This window comes from Hyperolius riggenbachi, chromosome 9 (assembly GCF_040937935.1).
Source record: "Hyperolius riggenbachi isolate aHypRig1 chromosome 9, aHypRig1.pri, whole genome shotgun sequence".
Lineage (NCBI taxonomy): Eukaryota > Metazoa > Chordata > Amphibia > Anura > Hyperoliidae > Hyperolius > Hyperolius riggenbachi.
The window spans coordinates 188,346,022-188,364,338 of record NC_090654.1 but is presented as its reverse complement, the minus strand read 5'-3'; the positions used below and the strand labels follow the sequence as shown (position 1 = coordinate 188,364,338).

At 43.8% G+C, this 18,317-nt stretch overlaps 1 protein-coding gene and 1 long non-coding RNA gene across 6 annotated transcripts in view; one reads left to right on the top strand and one right to left on the bottom strand.

Moving 5' to 3' along the window:
* Positions 1-10,234, bottom strand: part of LOC137532840 (uncharacterized) — a 116,428-nt gene extending 106,194 nt beyond the window's left edge. For all 3 annotated transcript variants that reach the window (XR_011024022.1, XR_011024020.1, XR_011024021.1), the window contains exon 1: positions 10,032-10,234. This is a non-coding gene — a long non-coding RNA (uncharacterized lncRNA). The remainder of the gene's footprint in view (positions 1-10,031) is intronic.
* The window catches only part of ADAMTS9 (ADAM metallopeptidase with thrombospondin type 1 motif 9), a 421,594-nt gene continuing 409,183 nt past the window's right edge, over positions 5,907-18,317 (top strand). For all 3 annotated transcript variants that reach the window (XM_068253803.1, XM_068253802.1, XM_068253805.1), the window contains exons 1-2: positions 5,907-6,278; positions 7,057-7,424. In XM_068253803.1, coding sequence (XP_068109904.1) covers positions 6,182-6,278; positions 7,057-7,424 — 465 coding nt within the window. In that variant the 5' untranslated portion in view covers positions 5,907-6,181. The remainder of the gene's footprint in view (positions 6,279-7,056; positions 7,425-18,317) is intronic.

Below are 18,317 nucleotides of genomic sequence, written 5' to 3'. Positions count from 1 at the left end.
TACATCATTTTATGTATACTCCGGCCCCCCAGCAGTCTGAAGTATGTTGACCCAGCCCTTGATCGAAAAAGTTTGGGGACCCCTGATGTCCAGAGTTGTATAAATTATGGGACTGGCTGAAAAGAATTACACATCTTTTAACAGAGGTAAAACATTTCAACATGATTGTATTTTGTCTGTGTATTTCGTTGACTGCTTTGAGTTCAGTAAACCTGTGAGCTTAAAACAGCAAAAAATCGGATACTTATCTGGGGATCCTCCAGACGCTTCCCCTGCCTTCCTCCGCCAGGCCGTACCAGCACTGAGACCCCCACAGCAGTAGTATAGACCTGTTCAGGCTTCATTGGAAAATGGCTCATGTATGTGCAGTAGCACGGACCCAATCGGGCTCAGCTTCTTCCTCTGGAGCCTGAACAGGACCATGCTAATGTGCATGTGTGAGGTGTTGACAAAACCTTGCAGACAATTTTACACAGGGGACATAGCTGGAACAGGCCATTGTAGGAGGACGGGGAAGCCTCTCGATCAACCAGAGGGTCTCCTCAATTACATTACATTTGGGGCACTTTTTTCTCCTTTAGGTAAACATTAACTATCTCTGTAAACAATAGAAGAGGATCAACAGTTTTATTATGACATGTTTACTTAGCATCTCAGTGTCAAGACAATATATACTCTGCAAAGAGCTGCAAAAGATGTTGGCGCTATATGCAGCTAAAAATGATCACATGCCTAGAAGCTGTTGAGTTCAGGTGTAAGGTTTAGGTTCTGTGGGTTGGGCTGCTGTTTGGATTACATTATTCTGCTGTATAGACTGCAAGGGGGCAGGCACAGACTGAATATCTCTGAGAAGCTTGTAGCATTGACAGTCTGACAGTAGGATTGACAGTCTGAGGTGCAGAAAGTGACCAGGGTCTGGGCTCCTGTCTAGGTACATTAAACGTTCTGCTACTACATGCCTACACAGTTCTAGGGGGGAAAATGTGCCTGGAGTGGGGAGTTTAACATGCTAGAATATTTTGGGGATATGGAAAGAAACCAGAGCACCTGGGGAAAGCTGCACAAACATGGGGAGAACATACTAATACAATACAAATAGTGAATGTGAACCTGGGACTGTAACATTGCAAGGAAAGGATTCTAATGCACAAGACACCGTACCATAATTAACTACCATCTCAATAGTAATTCCTCATGATATAGACATGTACACACTGTTAACCCTCTATGCTGTAATACTTTTTTTCTGAAATAACAAACAGGAAATTACTAGAAAGTTTTCAAGGTCCACCCCTCCCCGAACACACAGAAAGATCTACAAGGGCCTTCAAATTTGTGTGTCATGTGACCCCACTTCCGAGTGGACCACAGGCACCTAACATTAGATCACAACGCTTTCCAGTAGGAGAGAAAAGAGAAGAGTTTGAAATGTATACAGAAACATGTATAGGATGAATGAGACTGAACAATGGACAGTTTAACCCTCCTGGCGGTTTATAAAAAATCCGCCAGGGGGCAGCAAAGTCTTTTTTAAATTTTTTCATGTAGCGAGACAAAGTCTCGCTACATGATAGCCGCTGCTCAGCGGCATCCCCCCAGCCCCTCCGATCGCCTTCAAAGAACGGGATCTCCTGGAGGGCTTCCCCCGTCGCCATGGCGACGGGTGGCATGACATCACCGACGTCATCGACGTCGTGACGTCATTGGGAGACCCGATCTACCCCTCAGCGCTGTCTGGCACTGATTGGCCTGGTCTTCAAACTTTTCGGGCAGCAATTAGCAGATCATTAATTCTCAGGTGAGCTGAGCTTTTTACCTTATAGTGCATGAAGAGGGGGAGGTAGCCTGCACACCATGGAGTAGAAACAGAGCCATGGGCACCAGTGGCCCTTCCAGCAATGTTATACTTACCAGGGGCATACACCTCCTATCCCCCTTCATCCCAAGGAAAGCCTCAGTAAGCAAGCAATGGAGAAAGGCAAGTGACTCATGCAGGATCCCTCTTCCTGCAAGCCACTTCCTGCACAGACACCATCAAAACGTACAGTGGCTTGCAAAAGTATTCTACCCCCTTGAAGTTTTCCACATTTTGTCACATTACTGCCACAAACATGAATCAATTTTATTGGAATTCCACGTGAAAGACCAATACAAGTGGTGTACACGTGGGAAGTGGAACGAAAATCATACATGATTCCAAACATTTTTTACAAATAAATAACTGCAAAGTGGTGTGTGCATAATTATTCAGCCCCTTTGATCTGAGTGCAGTCAGTTGCCTATAGACATTGCCTAATGAGTCCTAATGACTAAATAGAGTGCACCTGTGTGTAATCTAATGTAAGTACAAATACAGCTGCTCTGTGACGGCCTCAGAGGTTGTCTAAGAGAATATTGGGAGCTACAACACCATGAAGTCCAAAGAACACACCAGACAGGTCAGGGATAAAGTTATTCCAAAGCCTTGAACATTCCACGGAGCACTGTTCAAGCCATCATTCAGAAATGGAAGGAGTATGGCACAACTGTAAACCTACCAAGACAAGGCCGTCCACCTAAACTCACAGGCCGATCAAGGAGAGCGCTGATCAGAAATGCAGTCAAGAGGCCCATGGTGACTCTGGACGAGCTGCAGAGATCTACAGCTCAGGTGGGGGAATCTGTTCATTTTACAACTATTAGTCATGCACTGCACAAAGTTGGCTTTGATGGAAGAGTGACAAAAAGAAAGCCATTGTTAACAGAAAAGCATAAGAAGTCCTGTTTGCAGTTTGCCACAAGCCATGTGGGGGACACAGCAAACATGTGGAAGAAGGAGCTCTGGTCGGATGAGACCAAAATGGAACTTTTTGGCCAAAATGCAAAACGCTATGTGTGGCAGAAAACTAACTCTGCACATCACTTAGAGCACACCATCACCACTGTAAAATATGGTGGTGGCAGCATCATGCTCTGGGGGTGCTTCTCTTCAGCAGGGACAGGAAAGCTGGTCAAAGTTGATGGGAAGATGGATGGAGCCAAATACAGGGCAATCTTGGAAGAAAACCTCTTGGAGTCTGCAAAAGACCAGAGGTTCACCTTCCAGCAGGACAATGACCCTAAAGATAAAGCCAGGACAACAATGGAATGGTTTAAAACAAAACATATCCATGTGTTAGAATGGCCCAGTCAAAGTCCAGATCTAAATCCAATCGAGAATCTGTGGCAAGATCTGAAAACTGCTGTTCACAAATGCTGTCCATCTAATCTGACTGAGCTGGAGCTGTTTTGCAAAGAAGAATGGGCAAGGATTTCAGTCTCTAAATATGCAAAACTGGTAGAGACATACCTCAAAAGACTGGCAGCTGTAATTGCAGCAAAAGGTGGTTCTACAAAGCATTGACTCAGGGGGCTAAATAATTACGTACACCCCATTTTGCAGTTATTGATTTGTAAAAAATGTTTGGAATCATGTATGATTTTCGTTCCACTTCTCACATGTACACCACTTTGTATTGGTCTTTCACGTGGAATTCCAATAAAATTGATTCATGTTTGTGGCACAGTGGCAGTAATGTGACAAAATGTGGAAAACTTCATGGGGGCCGAATACTTTTGCAAGCCACTGTATGAGTTTAGCGTGGTGGATTTGGTTCAATTTAACTGGCAGTTTCTCTCCCTTCAGTCACCTAGCCCTAATGAACCATCCAGTGGCGTAGCTAAGGAGCAGTGGGAACCAGATGCAAGTTTTACATTGGGGCCCCCCAAGCACTCTATACATAGCAATTGATACGGCGCACCAAAACCTGCCAAGGGCTACTACAGTGTCAGAGAGGTGCAAGAAAAGGATGGGAAACAGTTTGTTAAGGATTACCACTATTCAAAGTATCTATAGAAGTGATTATTATGAGCACAGGACCAATAGAGAGCTAATACTGTAGTTGAGGGAGGGCCCTTCGGGGCCCCTCTGGCCCAAGGGCCTCGATGAGGTCGCTAATTCTGCAACCCTCTATTGCTATGCCCCTGGAGCCATCCCCCTAATGAAAACATCCTTCTTGATGACCTAACCCTAATCTCTGTCATTAAAGGATCACTGTAGCGAAAATCATAAAATTGAAAATATATATAAAACATATATATATATATATATATATATATATATATATATATATATATATATATAAGAAGAAGTACGATACTTTTTCAAGAGTAAAATGAGCCATAAATTATTTTTCTCCTATGTTGCTGTCACTTACAGTAAGCAATAGAAATCTGACAGGGTCTTCTTTATTTTCAAAAGCACTTAGTGAATGGCAGTTGCTCCGTCCCACTGCCAGAAAAAGTGTACGGTGAGCAGGGATGCTGGCCAGCATCTTTGTATAAATCTTTTTCAGGAATTGTCTTTATAAAGAATAAAGGTCATGCTGAGAATCCCCCATGAAGTGAGGGACTAGCCCAACATCTGTCGGTAATGTCAGATTTGTACTACCTACTGTAAGTGACAGCAACATAGGAGAGAAGTAATCTATAGCTCATTTTGTTCAGGAAGAAACATGCCTCTTATTTGAGTGCGTTTACATATATTTTACATTTTAAGATTTTTGCAACAGTGGTCCTTTATAGGAAAAAAGTTGATTCTTCTATTGACACCACCTACCCCTCCATCGTCTTTCAGTTCCCTCTGTGTCCTCTATGTCCCCTCCATTGTACCACTGTCACTACAAGTAAAGTCTGCAACCTGGCCGGGTTGTGCACTATGTCACATGCCGTCCAGTCGTTGACTTAATTGCGGTGACAGCAGAACAACGTAGGGGAACCAGAAAGGACACCAAAGTACTATGGGAGGCTGGAAGAAACCTCCACGTAAGTAAAAGTTACCCACCCCGCCCCTGGCTCAATTGTCCTTCAAGTAATCCCCTCCTCACCCTAGGCACAGGCATCAGCCACCTGCTAATACTATTCCAGAGGTTTCATGCATCCTGCTCTTTGCATCTAATTAATTACACATGCAGGAATAGGAGTTTCTGGTACATTATTATCCTGTACTTTATACAGAGCACTAAAAAGTATAGATTTCATGCTTTTAAACAAAAAGTGTTTTTTTAGGTTTTTTTTAACACGCAGGACTTTTAAAACACGCACAGCAAGCTGAAAACTGAATTAAGCAAAATAATTTGATTTATCAAAACCGTTTTTTTGATCAACTAAATAGTCATCGATCGATTACCATTAGAATCATTCACAGTCAATTTGGGACATCGAGGTTTATTTTCTACCAATCCAATCACATTTATCTGGTCGCTCGATCAATTCTTCACTGAACATTATAACAAAACACAATGATTGACTGTAACATCACATGATGCGAGCAGTTCCCATGATATGATATACATGTACGCATGTTACCAACTGGGAAGAGCCTAGACCTGACCTGAGCTACCACAGACAAACGTGTCTCAGCACATAGCTTAGGAAACGCTGCATCAGTGATTCATCAGCTCCTACACTATTATAAATAAACAGAAGCAAAAAAAAAAACAATAATAATATAAATAACCTTTGGTTGATATGGGTTATGCCACTTTGCACAGTGATCCCACTAAAGTGGTGTACTTCTTCACAAACTCCAAAGAATTATTGGGGAGGGGGGAAACTTGAAGCAGGCTTTCCTCAGCCCATGCTGAAGTGTGAAACTATTTTGTTTCAACAGCATTGCTAGAAATGACATTTAACAGCCATTCTGTGCCCAGATGTCTTAATATTCCTACAGAATCCTGCTGGATGTCACAGATAGAAAGTAACTAGAGAGAATGAGCAGCCTAGCCCTCCCCTGGGCGGGCATGTCTCTGGCTTTCCCACTCCCCCCACCGTGGCTGCTCTAACCTCCCACAGCACAGTCTTCAGTCACTCAGGCAAAAGTACTGTAGAAAGAACTAATAGAAGAAGCCTGTTCCTAAACCCCTCTCTCTTTCCCCCTGTGCACTATGCTGGATTGCCTAGAACTCCATGGGCGATTGCTAAGGACTTGTCTCCCTATGGTTAATGCTGGTGCAGACTCAAGGGCCAGTCCTGTGGATTTTACAGTGTAAAGAAAGCTTGAGATAGTTTTTTTCTTCTTTTTTTTTGCTGTTGGGGTGGAAATATTTTGTTCTGCAGTGCAAGGAAAGAAGGGAGCAAAAAAGACTGCTTGCTTTTGACAAACATGCATCTTGCCCTTTGGCTGATGGGATTACTGACCTTACTGCAAGACTTTGTGAATGTAACAGCAGCTGCAGGACCCAAACTTCTCCCAAGGCAAGGTAACGGTTTGTGCTCTGTGAATCCTAAGTGCAACTTTTTAAGGTGGTCATTGACCTATCGATCTTGATTGTTGGATCAACCTATCGGTTGATCGACATAGCTGGATCTGTCAAACATCGACTGAAAGTCAAATGTAATTTAACAGAAATCAAAACCTGACCAGCAGTGGTAGGAAATATAATCAAATGTAAAATCTGTATTTGTCAGAAGAAGATTTTTTAACCTATTATGCCCACCACAGCTGACCAGTGGTGAACTGATTGATTTGTCAGCTACCTTTTAGGTAAGAAGTTTAGCTAAACTTAGTTTTTACTTTATTTGTATTGGCTCTATGCATACAATATTATTAACTTGTCACCAAAATTATTAGCAAAAACATTCCTGTTTGTTGGATGTAAAACTTGAAAAGGACTACTAGAAAGAGATCACCATTCAAAGACTAAAATGAATGGGCATATTTTTGCACCAAATAGATACACATAGTGGAGAGCAGCCAATCAGATTACAGCTGCTTAAGGAGACAAGGATTCTGACTGGTTGCTCTGGGTAACTGCCCTACATTAGCTCCAAGTTTCTTTGCACTAGCACTAACAAACCAGTCATGAGAAACTTGACCAAAAGAGCTTGCAATCTAAAGGGAAAGGGTACAGAAAGAGAGCTAGCTATGTACACAGTAAGCTCAGCAGGGCATACACAGAGGTAGTACACCAAGTACAGGCAGGGAACTGGCAGCTGTGATACAATAACTGTGCCTGTCTGTATGTGTTACTGTTGCAGCTAAGCTCTTAGAAAGTCTGGGCGAATACGAAGTAGTGACTCCCACCAGAGTGGATGAGTTTGGTGAAGTTCTCCCCAACTCCATGCACTTCAGAAGGAAGAGACGGAGCCCCAGCCCTCAGGACGACCGCTGGACAAATACCACCACTCATTACCGACTGTCAGCTTTTGGGCAAAAGTTCTTCTTCAACCTGAGTGCGGATTCTGGATTTATAGCACCCGTGATAACTGTCAGCCTCTATGGGCAGCCTCAGGGCAATGAGACAGATTACTATAATCAGGACAGTGACTTTGGACACTGCTTCTACACTGGACATGTCAACAGCAAGACAGAACACATTGCAGTCATTAGCCTCTGTTCAGGAATGGTGAGTGAGTTTTAATTGTTTCCATTTATGTCATTATGGTGGCAAAGGTAGCAAGCACTGGCACCTAGCAGCTTGCACACTGATTAACTAATTATGACTCTCCAGCCTCTGTAGAACTACAGGTGCCAGCATGCCTAGGTGCCAGGAAACCGTAACAGAAAGTTCTCTCAGAACTTTTTATGTGGATGACATTAATTTTTAAATGTGGGATTAGTTAGTGTGCATACGTGAGGTTCCCCATTGGTTGTGTGTGATTATGAAGTCAGAGTAGCATCCCTTGGGAACCGTGCTTGTCTGTGTTCTCCTGCAGGGAGGGACAGTTCCTTTGCTGGTGTCACTTGGGGCACACACATTCACACACTGCTGCCCACAGGCTGCTGCCCTCACAGGGACACCAGTGACGTCATGCTGACAGTGGGATAGTAGCGGAAGCTGAAAGGCTGGACCCTGGAGGGGGCAGTGTGAGATTCTAATATATCAAATGAGAAGAATCTTGTGGACTTCAATCTACACACTGGTGGGCAGGTTTTAAGGTGGAGCTGGGATGCTTTCTGGTAATCAAGGACTGAGCAGAGTACCTTACTTTACAGGTTTATTGGCAGTATGACGTCTAGTATACTCTGCTGTCTTTAGGCAACTTACAACTTACCAAAGCTGAGACACTATTCACCGAAAACATAAATAATGATATGTACAACTAATAGATAACCTGCACCTTTTCAGAAAGTAGAACATCTGATAGCTGTAGAACATTGCCATAGAGTCCCTGGTTCTATGTTGGGAACCATGTTTAGGTATTGCAAGGAGCAGAATACAATATAGTAGTTTCATCTATGTGGTTACAGGACAGGATCCTAGTTGTCTGCCCTCTCCAACCTACCCCAATATGTATTCCGCTTTCATTTTTGAAGTTATGGCTAAACTTTTTTTTAATTTTGGGTAAAATTTAGTGCCACTGTCATTTTTCATTGTTTTCCACGTCCCCCACTGAGGAACAGTCCTCGCCCTTCCTACTCCTGTGACAGTTGGCATCAGGACAGAAAGTGACGTGAATTCTAGAAATCTTTGGTTGTCACCACCGGAACAGCAGCTGAGACGAAATCTCCTGTGGAGACATCTGATCTGGTGACAGCTGACAATAGAATTCCTTTTCAGGACATCTATTGTAATTTCTTGTGATAAGAAGTAAAGGAACATCTCCCCATTGGAGACAAAACTTAAAATGACCCACAGAATTCTTATCCATTCTCTGGTCTACGTAAAGTTTTTTGGTTTTTTTGACTCAATAGTTTGGCCTTGACTCCAACTTTAACAATCTTCAAATAATATTGTGATCTAATGGCAAACACACCAAGATGTTTCGTAAAAACTTTTACAAAGTAGATTTGGATTTTGTGTAATAATATCAGCGCGGTTAATTAAATTATTACCCAGCAGCCACTCAAAAACAGGCTAATGTACAGTTATACCTGAGGGGTCACTCCAGTAGAAACTGATATTTTAGGTTTGAGTGCATGCTTGCAGGTCCAATTCTATATTTCTCAGTGACTTTTGCAGATTTTAGCACCGGTATTCTCAACCCCACCCCTTGTCTAGACCGTTACAAGGTGGTGCATAGGATCTTGCTGTATCTTTTGTCCCCTGTGTATTACAGAGTCTGTAACAGGAGGAACGAGACTCTAGTTTGCAAAAATGAAAATATGTAAAACTCGACAAGAAGATCCCTGCACTGGTGTCCCCAAAGAATACAGGAATCCAGTGGCCAATCCCATTCTTGGGGCTCCACCTATGAGTAATATATCACTTTTGAGTGGACTTATGCTTTAGGCTTTATTTTTTTTAAACACATGGACCGTTCACATGTATGAAGCTGAGGGCGGTCGTCGCAGTCCAGATGTTGCATGCGCCGTCTTTACAACCACCTCCAACCGCACTGTCCTCCAGCAGCTCTCGTGCAACTGGTGCAATGTGGTGGATAGAAATTTCACATATGAGTGATTGAGGGGTGGCAGAAGGAAGCACTTTGATACCCTTTAGCTATCTATGTAAACAAAGCATGTTGCATGTGGTCCGGTATTAGTCATGGAGAGAATCAGAAGACTGAACAACAAAAGTTGTTTAGGTGATACCTTTAATGACTAACTGTACAAGATTTCTTTGCAAGCTTTCAAAACTTTATGTTTCTTTTTCAGGCATGTTTCAGAACTGGATCAGAATCATACCATGGTCCAGAACTGGATCAGAACCATACCATGGTTCTGATCTAGTTCTGAAACATGCCTGAAGAAGAAACGTAAAATTTCGAAAGCTTGCAAAGAAATCTTGTACAATTAGTCATTAAAGGTATCACCTAAACAACTTTGGTTGTTCTATCTTCGGATAAACAAAGAATGTCATTAAAGCATAGTACAAATGTTTTGTCGTCCTCTAAAAGAATTTACATACATTTATTACTGCATTAAAATACGACTGAAGTCTGATGGGTGAAGTGAGACGTTCAGCACTTTGTTCCGTCGGGTCAGATCCCAGTACAGAAGTGGGGTTTAGCTGCGTGTTTACATCAGTATATTGGGCAATCACTAGTTTATCCTGCGCAACAATGCTTACCAGTAACTCCAGAGACTTGTCGCCTGCCTTTCCTCCAGTAACACTCATGCCTCGCTGATCCCATCAGTCGCCTACCGAAGCACAATGTTAGAAAAGCCAATAGATTCTTTAGGAATGAACTTTTCCACAGTATCCATCCTGGGAGTAGAGTGACCCAGCCTCGCTGAATGCTGCTTCTCAGTCTGACTCCAGCCAGGGCTGTTGTTGCAAGATCAGTAGGCGGGGTCTGCACAATCGCTGGAGTTTTTTTTAAAGGTCCCTCAAAAAGTTTACCAGAAACATGTAAAAAAAAACTCAAACCCTAGAACTGATGTGCTTTTAGCTGTTGAAAGTGTACAAAAATCAATTTACAAGATTGGTTCTTGTTAGATTTTGATAGATATTATTGTAATCCAAATATTTTCATTATTATTTAGTATTTATACTGTGCCAACATCTTCTGCAGTGCTTTACAGAGTATATATATATATATATATATATATATATATATATATATATATTATAGTCTTATCTTGTCACTAACTGTCCCTCAGAGGAGCTCACGATCTAATAAAAAAAACAACAACGCAATACTGTGTTAGCTTCGCCTACTTAAATAAGAGACTAGTCTCCAAAAGCTTTAATTTGTAACAAAGGTCAGATTTTTTTGTTCTGTGTCATTAGGTATCGATGGAACCACAACACTGTTCGGTCCAATGCTACACTATAGCCCATCAATCGATCAGCAGAGCACCTCCTGGCTACCTATTTTGCACAACACTAATCCCACTAAGGGCTCTTTTCCAGTATGAAACGCAATCACAATTACAATCGCGCTGCAATGCGATCGCATTTCAAGCTACTTTCCACTCTTGCGATTTTGATTAACCCCCTTGGCAGTATGATTCTTTCCGGATTTTAGGGTCTAAAACATTTTTTTCACCCTTTCAGACCCTAAAACCTGGAAAAAATCATGCTGCCAGGGAGATCTGCAGCATCCCAGCAATCACTCACCTTCTGGGCTCCAGCGCTACAGTTATGCCTCCATCCTCCCAGTGGCTCAGCAACTCTAAAGTGAAATTGCCGACTGTCGTCATGACGACAGCCGGCGATCTCACCAGGAGGAAGCAGAGCACCGCAGGAGAGGAAGAAGAATGGCTGCCAACATCGGGATCCCTGGTAGGTATGTAGAAACGCTCCCGCTGTGCGCATTGCTCTGAATAGAGCCTCCGGCGGCTACCCGGAGCAGAGGTCGGGATTACCGCTCTAAGCTGCGGTTTTCCGCCCCGAACCTAGCTCGGGGTTACCGCCAAGGAGGTTAAGCTACTTTACTCATTATTAGGAGCTCAATCGCATCCAAAACACGGCAGGGTGACGATTGCGCTCAGGACAACATCACAACGTAATTGGATCAAACTAATGGAAATGACCGCTGCAGTTTCCATTCGTTTTACTGTACCCTGCGTTTTGCAGTCTATTAGCAAAGTTATAGCAGCACTGTTGTGAGTCTAGTTGACAGCAGCCTTCAGTTTCCAATTTGCTATGCGTGTATTGAACGCCACCCTCTGGGCGGCACCATTTTACTGTAGTAAATGAATCTTTATAGGAAAATTCACTTATAATTGCCAACATCTTGATGACAAGTGGTGCCCTATCAGAGGTTTTGTTTACCTTTGAAGACTCAACTTTTTCCCCCCTTCTTCTGCTTGGCTTTCCTGCTGATCCTCTGACTCTCATACATTTAACCATAGATCCCGAACAAGCATGCAGATCAGATGTTTGACTTATTTACTTGTTTCAGGTATGTGGTTCAGACACTGCTTATACATGAAAGATCAGCAGGATACCAGTATGGTAGCCTCCATATTCCTCTCACTTCAGGTGTCTTTTAAGTGTATAGTAATTTGTTACTGTATGAGTTTCATACCCCGTCAATATGATTAAAACACTGTTATATGTCACTTAGAATCCATAAAAGTAAAAAAACCTAAAAGCATGTTTTTTATTGATGAGTTTAGAGTTAGGTGTCTGTAAGGGTTAAGGTTTGTGGTGGAGGTAAGAGTTAGGCATCACAAAGGGGTTTAACCTTGATTGGGAGATGTTGGGGTTAGGTATAAGGAAGGGATTAATGTTGGTGGTCGGAGGTTGGACTTAGTCATCAGGAAGGGGTTACCAGTGAGAGGAGAGAGGTTAGGTATCAGAAATGAGTTAATGTTGGAGGGGTGGGGAATGGTTGGGTTTAGACATCAGGAAATGCTTTTAGCAATTAGGAAATAAGTTAGAGTTAGGCCATAATCACAAGTATCAGAGGATTCTCTGGTGGGCCCAGAGAAGTCGGCAGCCAGGTACCAACCCTGTTCACTGGAGGGGGGCCGATTTCTCTCATCTCTCCCTCTCCTAGGGCCCTCCTCCAGTGTTTATCTCCTTCCCCTGCAGCTCAGCGCTGGTAGGGACAAGAGGTGCTCACAAGATCCAACAGGCCCGGGTCTCCAATGTGATCTGATCTATGTAGAATCAGGGCTCCCTCTACTTCCTGCAGAAGAACCAGTAAGTAGAGGGAGAGTTGCGGCTACGGAGATGAGATCACATTGGAGACCCGGGCCTGCTAGATCACGTGAGCCTGTCTTCTTGCTTTCACTACTGCTAACTCTGCGGTGGTTTTAAATGACCACCAGGGAAGTGATGGTAAGGAGGGAACAACCAGGGGCGTATCTGGGTGGCATAACGCCTATGGCAAACACTGAAATTGCGCCCCCTCCACCCAACAGACCACCTTGTCCCATAACAGCTTCTTTTCTTGCAATGATACAAGTCTCCCCAGTATGGGTTGCTAGAGTTAACCCTCAAGTAAAAGTAACCAGAGGTAGCACCCTAGTATACAGTAGGTAGCCAGAGGTAGTTCACGCAGTATAAGTAAACCCATTTATACGTTGCTCTCCCAGTATATGTAGTTAGAGATGACTCCCCAGTATAAATAGCCTTCTTTAGCAGAAGTGGAAAGAGGTATCCCCCCAGTATAAGTAGTCCCTCAGTATAGGTAATGAGATGTTCTGCTCAGTATATGTAACCCCCCCAGTATAGATTTGGCGGGTGTCCCCCAGTATAAGTAGCCATCCCCAGCCCCCCCCCCCCAAGTATAAGTAGTAAGAGATGTCTTCTAGTATAAGAGCAGGTACAAATGCCTGAGAGGCATCCTTCAGTATGGTGGTGAAGCATGAGGGAGGAGAAGGCAGCCAAGGCGCCCATGGTGCTGTGGCGCCCATGGCACAAGCCATGCTTGCACCCCTCTAGATACGCCTCTGGGAACAACCATCAGAGAATAAGGAAGTAAAATTGGGTACCAGCCCGTGAGCATACTGTAGGTGCCCCATTCCATTAGCCTGAGGTATTGCCTCTGTTTCCTTTATATACTATTTTAACAAATGTACGAATTGCAATCAGATCTAGTAATGTTTTTATCTTGTAAAACCACCTGACACTGCTGACTTGGATAGTTCAACTTATTTTGCAGAGGCAAGCACCTTTGTTGATGTAGGAGGCTGCATACTATTGATTATGTTGTGAGCACACCAATTTGCTAAGATCAGGTTGCACTTTTGGGGAGCCAGATGCTTGTTTCTGCTTTGGTATTAGCAGGAGTCACTCTGCAGAGATTAGCAAGGATTGCAGAACTTTCCATTGTTTTAGAGTCTGCTACTGCAAAGCCCCCTTATTATTATTATTATTATTATTATTATTATTGATTTATAAAGCGCCAACATATTCCATGGTGCTGTACAAAGTTAGAAGCAAACATGGGGTACATAATACAGACAATGGTGTACACTAATATACAAGATACATAATTAGTGACAAAATACAAAAAAAAAATGATACAGCATACAGAATACAAAATACAGAAGTGGTAATGACAGTGATAAAAGTAACATGATGAATAAAATGTATAATGATTTCCAAGACACAAAACGGGGAGAGAGTCCTGCCCTTGCGAGCTTACAATCTAAAGGTTCATGGTAGAAAGGTTGTTAGGTTGGCACTGTAGCAATAAGAATTGTACTTGAGCGAGGAGCTTAATTGGCAGGGCCCACAATGTAGCATGCACTACGTGGCTAAGACTGCGTGCTCTGGTCAATAGTAACAGTATTGTGCTGCATGGAAGAGGGAGAGAGAGGAGAGGAGACCGGCACTGCTGTCAAATATTTATTCCAAGTGCAAAAGGTGACAACTGTAAACACATGTTGTTCATATTAAAGACATACCATGCTAGGCGACAAAGGTGGGCGACGGTGGGTGCTGGGCATTGTCCGAGAGAAGCTGTCGCTTTTTCTGCGGGGGAGAGAAATCAGTGATCGGGCACCATGGCCCGATTCATTGATTCCTGGGCTAATGATCCACGGCTGGGAGCGCACGTGCACGCGCGCGATCGGCCGCGGGAGCGCACATGTCCTCCTTGACGTAGAACCTCCTTGACGTAGTGGCCATACATTAGTCAGTCTGCCATTTGATCCACCATGAGATAGATCCCTCTCTGATCGAATCTGATCTATTGCCTACCCACACACAGCATACAGATTTCCAATAGATTTCAGCATGGCTCGAGTCCAATAAGTTGATGAGCACCCTTTGCTGGAACTGTTTTGTCATCACAAAATGTTAGTATACAATTTTGCTTAAAGTGTAACTGTTGGGCATAAAATCAAAAATCAATTATTTATTTTTATTTGGTAAACAAGTAATAAGGATGCTAATCAGGCAATCCAAAAGTTAAAATCTCTATTACTTTTCTTGTTTATAAATGATCATTCTCCAGTTTACCTGACTCTTATTTGGTACATTGCCACACAGAGGAAGTTGCAGGGCATGCTGGGTTGTTCTTTTTTGTTTCTGTACATTAGTTAAGTCTGAGAAGCAAAAAAAAGACAACCCAGCATGCCCTGCAACTTCCTTTTTGTGGCAACGTACCAAATAAGAGTCAGGTAAACTGGGGAATGATCATTTATAAACAAGAAAAGTAATAGAGATTTTAACTTTTGGATTGTCTGGTTAGCATCCATATTACTTGTTTACCAGATAGAAATAAAGAATTGATTTTTTATTTTATGCCCGACAGTTACACTTTAGCTACTAAATCAGATCAGTATAGCAGTAATTGTGGTCATAGCTCAGCCAGGTTGCTGAGGAACCATTACTAGTATGTGCACCACTGCTCCCTCTGGTTGCTACAAGAGGTAGCTTTTCTAGACAGACACATCGTGATAGATGACATCTCTGCAAAGCTGAGTGAGAAGCCTGCCGCCTGTCTGCAGAACAATACCTTCTACTGGCCAGAGGGAGCAACTACAAGGACATATTAGCAAAACTCCCTCAGGCTGCCAAGTATAGGGCTCAGTCCCAGAGAACAATGATTACCAGTACCAGTATGATTTTTGGATGTGACAAGAAACTGGCGTGCTCACACAGAATCCAGGCAAACACAGCAGGAATGTACAAGGTCCATACAGACTGTGTCCTGGCTGAGATTTAAAGTCGGGGCCCAGTACTGTTGGTAATAATGCTAATCACATACGTTAGGTACCAGGGGCGTAACAATACATCCTGCAAGGGATGCAGCTGCAGGGGGGCCCAGAAGAACCCGGGGGCCCTGTAGGGGTTAGAAGTTTATTTTACCTGTCCTGAGAGGCTGAAAACTGAAGGCACGGAGAGAAAAAACTTTCTGCTCTCTGTACAATTGTTCTAATGACTGCATCTGCTCAGCCACTGATAAGGAATCATGAAAGTTTTGTAGATAAAGATTTGTAGACAGTCCCTATTCAGTGTGTGGCTCTTGTGTACAGCGCCCAGTCCCCAACCTCTCTACCCCTCCCCAAGTGCTGTGTACTGTAGTGATGCTAGAGAAGTCTGCAGAGCCAATTCTGCTCTATCAGAGATAGAGGACAGAGTGAGTGTAATAAGCTGAGGCTGGGAGCCTGTCCGTTTTCTGTGTGCGTTTTCTGAACACCATGTGTGTCTGTATGTGTGAAAACATCCACATTTTATCACAGAAGTTAATGTAATTGATAGAGAAAATGCATGCAGTGCTTCACTGCTGCCTGTTTTTATCTGCATGAGGAAAACACATTCAAGTGTGCACTAGCCAATTCAATAAAATTGTTTTTCAGTTTTCTTGTGCAGAAAGGGGGGGTTGGGGCCATTCAAAGTTTCGCAGGGGGGCCCAGTGATTTCTAGTTACACCCCTGTTAGGTACCCATGCTAGGTAACACTTGGCTGAGTCGGCTATTTGTGACCCACCTTGGCTGAAAATCTTGTGTGTAGAGGTGTTTCCCAGCATCACGTAAAGACAATGATGCCCTAGTGACATCTGGTGCATTGCTCCCCTCCTTACCCTGCCCAGTCGGAAGCCCTTCCATGGTCCACCATGCCATAGCAGTAGAAAGCATTGCTAACCTGTATACTACAACAGAATTCTACTATTGGATGACAGTAGTGACTCAAGGCTTATGCATTGAGGGGTTCTGAAGGACAGCAACATGCAGCATGCTCTTTCTATACACACATGTACAGTGTTCTCCCCAGGCTCTTTTAGCCGGGTGCTCCACCCGGCTAATTTCTGTGAGCACCCAGCTGTCATTGGCTCACCACCTCCTCTGCTGTAAGCAGAGTTGCTCACAGAAGCACCAGCCCTGCATTCTCTCACCTCGCCCCACCCGGCTACTTTTTCATGCCACCCGGCTGGAAAAAAATTCTGGGGAGAACACTGCATGTAGATGTACATACATGAAAGGTTGACCACACAATCATGGGAGAGATATGGCACTGCTGTTCTGGGCTCTGCAGTCGGTACAAAAATCATTCGACTCCATCTCCGACTCCTCAGTTTATGAAACCACCGACTTCAGGTACCCAAAAATTGCTCTGACTCCTCGACTACGACTCTACAGCTCTGCTGCTGTGATATATCTATCGCTGGAGGCTAGAACGGAGTCTGGATTGGAATAAAAAAATAATCATATCAGTCTTCAGTTTTATACACTGTGCCAAGTGTAGTTCAGTTAACTATTTTGAGATCCAAATGAGAAGTCTTGAATAATGCACAATGTATGATAAAAAATGAGCCGGGCTCAGAAACCTAAATATAAGGCCAGCCAATCAGGTTCCTTCTTTCATTCTCAACAAACCTGATATAGGTGGTTTGATCAGGTGCGGAGAGTCACTGCATCACTTTTTCTGCAGGCTTCATAGATCACCCATGCCTATGATTTAGTTCTTGCTAACCATAACTCAATGTCATTAGATTACAATTATTTTGGGTGACAGAGCTCTTGCAAACTTGTAATTTAATATATATTTCTAGTTTGAGTAGTGAAGGGGTCACATTAGAGTACGAGTAGGGACAAGAAATAGGTCTCATTTTTTTCCAGAGTTAATATAAGTGCTGCAGAGGACATGCCCCAATCCTCATCACTGCCCGCCTCTCCTTTCTCATCTGACACAGCTCCCACCGCTCCCATCGGTGCACAGAAGTAACCACAGCCAGCAACAATGTTATTGCACTCACGCTCAGCCAAAGTCTCAGGTACTCAGAGAGAATAGAAGGGACCATGGAAGCTTATTCAATGTGAGTCCCAGGAGCTGTGAGAAAAACAGGGTCCTTTTACACTAAGGTCCTTTTACACTACACGCAGATTGGATGCTGAATGGATGCAGAAAAACTGACTCCAATGAATGCCTATGGGCCTGTTTCCACTAAACGCGATTTGTCTGATTCAGATTTTCCCATAGGGATTCATTGGAGTCAGTTTTTCTGCATCCATTCTGCATCTAATCTGCGTGTAGTGGAAATAGGCCCTTAACCTCCCTGGCGGTAAGCCCGAGCTGAGCTCGGGCTATGCCGCGCCGGAGGATTTCTCAGGGCCTGCTGGGGCGATTCGCCCCATTCAAAGTGCTGTGCGCGCAGCCAGCACTTTGCTAGCCGCGCGCACAGCTCGATCGCCGCCGCTCTGCGGCGATCGCCCGCACGCAGCGGCGAAAGAGGGCCCCCCCCGCCAGAGCCCTGCGCTGCCCGGACCAATGAGTTCCGGGCAGCGCTATGGGCTGGATCGAGTGCGCATGACGTCGGCTGACGTCCATGACGTCATGCCGATCGTCGCCATGGCGACAGGAGAAGCCAAACAGGGGAACGCGTTATATACGCGCTCCCCTGTTTGCTATTGATGCCGGCGACGATCGCACTAGAGGGCCACATGCGCCCTCTAGTGGTGTTTCATGTAGCTACCACTCTGGTAGCTTTACATGAAACAAAAAAAAAAT